The 5,022-nt window shown below is 35.0% G+C and overlaps 1 protein-coding gene across 1 annotated transcript; it reads left to right on the plus strand.

The window, feature by feature from the left end:
* The first annotated feature begins 1,605 nt into the window (after positions 1 to 1,605).
* LOC121319000 (arg8-vasotocin receptor-like) lies at positions 1,606 to 3,914 on the plus strand. Its single transcript, XM_041256235.1, has 2 exons — positions 1,606 to 2,548; positions 3,195 to 3,914. Exons 1-2 carry the CDS (start codon positions 1,606 to 1,608, stop codon positions 3,485 to 3,487), a joined length of 1,236 nt encoding a protein of 411 aa, XP_041112169.1. The 3' UTR covers positions 3,488 to 3,914.
* Positions 3,915 to 5,022: the final 1,108 nt, after the last annotated feature.

Below are 5,022 nucleotides of genomic sequence, written 5' to 3' on the forward strand. Positions count from 1 at the left end.
AAACATATTTGCTTTAATTACATATTAAATTATTTAGTTCAATTAAATGTGTTGTTGTGGGGAGACTGCACTGTGGTTGATCCCCGGAGCCAGCATCACATCCGTTGTGTGTGCGCTGGAGAGGCAAAATAAGCTGATCCCTGGAGCCAGCATTACACTTAATTAGATGGAAGGAAGGAAGGATTACATCATTAGATGGAAGGAAACACAAATGGATGGAGACGCAAATGGATCCCATTAGTTTACTGTAAAGCTACGTCTTGGTTGGTGCTTATCTTGGCGAGAGCCGAGTTCAAATCAGAATTAAGTTTTAATGAAGTTAAAGAATGAAGTTCTACTCTCATGTAATGGAAATCAAATAATAATCTTCACAGAATGTTACATCTGACCCCACCCCCATTAAAAGTGACCCTGTCAATTGTAACACCGGACAGCTTTCAAGCCCTCTTGCCATATGTATATCAGCTCTTAAAACTGGATGTCTATGGGGATTGGCAGAGGACAGATGACAGAAGTAGTTTATATCAAAGTCTGGTCAAACTAGTTAAAATCATCTGCACAATGGAGAGAAAGGTAAAATAAAATGTTACAACTGTCCCCGGTCTCCCCTAGCTTACTAAAGAAATTCACCTCCACAGCAGCAACGTTTTCAGCATAATTAAGTTTTCGCTTTATGTAGTAAGAAATTACAATGTTCACAGACAGGGTCAAACACAGGGTCAAACTGCATCCAAAGATTTCAGTCATAAATTGGGCTGCCAAGTTAGTTTTATTTTAAAATGTGCTTTGGTATATTCCCAGTTCCAAATTTCAAAATGCTTCTATTTAGACAGTGTTTTTGATCTGTCGCTGAGGTTTATACGAATTGAGTGTTGAACTTGGTGCGCGCGTATTATATATATATATTATATATATATATATCATAATATATATATATATATATATATATATACACACACACACACACACACACACACACACACACACACACACACACACACACACACACACACACACACACATATATATATATATATATATATATATATATATATATATATATATATATATATATAAAAAGTATTTACGACACAATTATGTGTTTTCTCATGGTATTATGGCACAAGTTTTGTTAACAAATACTATGCTTGATCACGGAACAACGTAAAAAATATACATTTATTTACACTAGATTGGAAGCTAGTTAGCCTATATGTTGCGTGTGTGATGCACGTTTTAGTTTTATATGTTTATATAGTATATTCCCAAAAAAAGCTACCATCCAACGTCGTACAATCAAACCAGAAAGTATTGAAATGTAAGTGATGTTAAATATTGTGCGCTGTTTTATTGTGCATTGGGGTGTAGCGCGTGACTCTTTACGTAGAGAAAGTGGGATTGGTACTTTGGGAGACATTGAAATATGAACCTCTGTAAAACCCAAGCTTTCTCATTCAAGCAACATACCCAGTGCAATCGCATCTTCTCAGCTGCGCTCAGCTGTCAGCGTCACACATAAGAGAAGAGAACTGTTCAACTGAGCTACGTTGTACTGCTTAAGCCAGAGAGGGGAGCACGAAGGGTTGCTTGCACTTTTGCGTTCACATGGAGAACTATTCAGAAACTATGATGAATTTCGCTGTTCAAATTCCATCATTGAAGCCCTCTACTACAATTGATCAAGTGACAAGTGATAATAGGAGTGTTTTTCATAATGAAAGCAACCTTTTTGGAAGAAATGAAGATGTAGCCAAGATAGAGATAACTGTGCTCAGTATCACCTTTGCTGTCGCTGTCATTGGGAACTTGAGTGTTTTAATGGCTTTATCCAGGACCAAGAAAAAAATCTCTAGGATGGATCTCTTTATAAAGCATCTCAGTTTGGCAGATCTAATGGTTGCTTTTTTCCAGGTCCTGCCTCAGCTTTGCTGGGAGGTAACTTTTCGTTTTTCTGGTCCAGATTTTCTTTGCAGAATCGTGAAACATCTCCAGGTTCTGGGTATGTTTGCCTCTACCTACATGCTGGTTATGATGACTGTGGACCGTTACATTGCCATATGCCACCCGATGAAGACTCTCCAGGAACCTACCAAAAGATCGTATTTGATGATAATCAACACGTGGTTATGTAGTTTGCTTCTCAGCATACCTCAGTACTTCATCTTTTCTTTGAGTGAAGTTGAAACCGGTTCCCACGTCTATGACTGCTGGGCACACTTTATAGAGCCATGGGGTGTTAAGGCATATATCACTTGGATAACTATTGGTATCTTTCTCATTCCAGCTGTGATACTAGTGATCTGCTATGGTTTTATCTGCTATAACATCTGGAAGAACATCAAATACAAAACCCAGAAAAAGCAGGGCGAAACAGCGTCCAAAAACGGACTGATCACGTCCTGTGTTAGCAGTGTGACAACGATATCCAGGGCCAAAATGCGAACTGTGAAAATGACTTTTGTCATTGTTCTGGCGTACATTGTTTGTTGGGCTCCTTTTTTCATTGTGCAGATGTGGTCAGTCTGGGATCCAACTTTCGTTTGGGATGGTATGTATGTGAGTTTAAAAAAAATATATATATATATATATATATATATATATATATATATATATATATATATATATATATATATATATATTTTTTTATTTTTAATATGAATAAAACTAGTATTTTGATTCGTTCACGGACACTAGGGTTTCTGCCTGTGCCTGATAAAGAATTAGTCACTAGATCCCTGGACCCGTCATATGTAAGAAGAATGCAGTATACATATGGTTTTACAAATACATATCATTCAAAAATGTCATATCATTGTGTTTAGCAAATGTCGAGTTAACCAGCTAGGTTAAGAGCTGAATAGGTCGATCCAGATTCTGATGATAATAATAATAATAATAATAATAATAATAATAATAATAATAATAATAATAATAATAATAATAAAATAAAGCAAACAATATGACCAGATATTACATTCTTTTAGTTGTATAGATTTTCTATTTACCCTCTTTAGTCAATTATCTAAAAGAAAATGGGAAAAATCAGTTAATAGTATAAATACTTTTACATCTCATTTATATTGTATATAATTCTATTATTATTATTATTATTATTATTATTATTATTATTATTATTATTATTATTATAAAACACATTTCCACCGTCACCGCAAATAATTCTTTCATCTTTTCAGACTCAGAAAACACCGCAGTGACACTATCAGCTCTGTTAGCAAGCCTGAACAGCTGCTGCAATCCTTGGATATACATGTTCTTCAGTGGGCATCTCTTGCAAGATTGTGCACACTGCTTCCCCTCCTGCCAGAAGGTAAAGCTTAAGTTTAAGAAAGAGCGCTCGGGCAGCAGCATCAGGAGGAACACACTGTTAACGAAGATCCACAACAGAAGTCCAACCTCTAGCACAGGCACTCGTGGAGATCATAACAATTACTCTAAATCATGCAGGTCTGAATCTGTTTCTCATTGATCATGTGTATACCAAATGAGACAAGGAATGACCAGGCATTGTACTGCTGGAAGAATGGTATTTAACTTGAGGTAAATAATAATAAAAAATAAAAATAAAACCTTTTTTTTTTTTTTTAAGAGCTTAATATTCCCTTGAATTTCGGAATAATCGTAGCAAGGACAGTACACCGGGAATTAGAATACCGAGGTAGGAAAATAAAGAATTATGTACAAATGCAGAGTGTACCAGCCTTCAGTCTATAACATGCTGTCTGAACACATGTGCTTTCTCAGTATAACCTGCATGCATGAATCATAGGATGGGCCAGGTCCATGTCACCATTTGTTTCACATTAAACTAGAGCTCGTTGTCTCTGCAAATTGACAGAAACATCAAATGAAATTGTACTTTCACAGCATTCATTTTGTAAAGTATAAATCTGCTAAAAAACTATCCTTGCAGGCAAAAAAAATTAAAAATAGTTGTCCGTAACTACATTTTACAGTACATTCCAATATCCTTCACTGTTTTCCAACCTCTGGTTAACCTTTATAAATATACATGTTTCCAGATTTGATTTATAATATCCAAAGGGTCAGTTTGTTGACAAGTTCATGACCAGCTTGTACATTTAGCCTTTTTTTTTTTTTTGGTTTGGATCATAAAAAAAAGTCAGTTAGTTGGCTGCTTAAACAAGCTTCTTTTAAAGATGCTTAAAGCTGAAAATATTACATATATATTCTAACTGCTTTAAATAATAGTGTAGGGCTTTTTGGCTTGATAACACACACACACACACACACACACACACACACACACACACACACACACACACACAGCACTTTTATATAACACCTTATGGTGTTTTATTAATATTTGTCTGGATTGTTTACATATAATCAATTTGAAGGCAAGGTTTACAAAGTCTTGCCTTCAAGAAACATATTTAACATTATGCTTGAAACAGCATCTTGAAAATAAGAAGCAACATACTAATTCTCCTTTGATTACAAGAAATCATACAGTCATACAGTATGCGCTGCACTATTTAACAATGTTCGATAAATTTATTGATATTCTAGCAAATATTTATGTCCTTGTGATTTAAAAAAGAATGCTTTTATTATTGTTGTTGTTAACATCATATTACAGGCGGCATATAATGCCTTGTTGGTATGAGAAATAATTAAACGCAAATGTAATATATATATTCTATTTTTGTGAATTTATCTTGTTAAAAAATGTAAAGAGGGTGATTTGAGTAGAAACTAAATAAAGACTTTGTCATTTTTAGCTTGTGTGAGTTTTTTTTATTACTTTGTGCTTACAAATGCATTGTGAGCTCTGTAATGCAGTTTACTTTTCTTTTATATAGTGTAAAAACTAAAATCAATGAACACAGTAAAACACTGGTTCTTGATCTTGTCTGTGGTTCGACAGGGAGTGATGACCATTGTGCTCCTGTGGTTTGGGTAGGAATGTCAGCTTCAGCAGCCCAGACTTGCTTGCCCCTTGTCTGCAGGGTTCAGAAGCTTGGTAGCCCAATCTTCAGT

Source organism: Polyodon spathula, chromosome 7 (genome assembly GCF_017654505.1).
Source record: "Polyodon spathula isolate WHYD16114869_AA chromosome 7, ASM1765450v1, whole genome shotgun sequence".
Lineage (NCBI taxonomy): Eukaryota > Metazoa > Chordata > Actinopteri > Acipenseriformes > Polyodontidae > Polyodon > Polyodon spathula.

Bases quoted from the DNA above. Each gene is read 5' to 3' on its own strand.
- LOC121319000 (XM_041256235.1), top strand. From the start codon at position 1,606: ATGGAGAACTATTCAGAAACTATGATGAATTTCGCTGTTCAAATTCCA. The intron at 2,549-3,194 runs GTATGTATGTGA...TCATCTTTTCAG, and splicing joins TCCAACTTTCGTTTGGGATG to ACTCAGAAAACACCGCAGTG.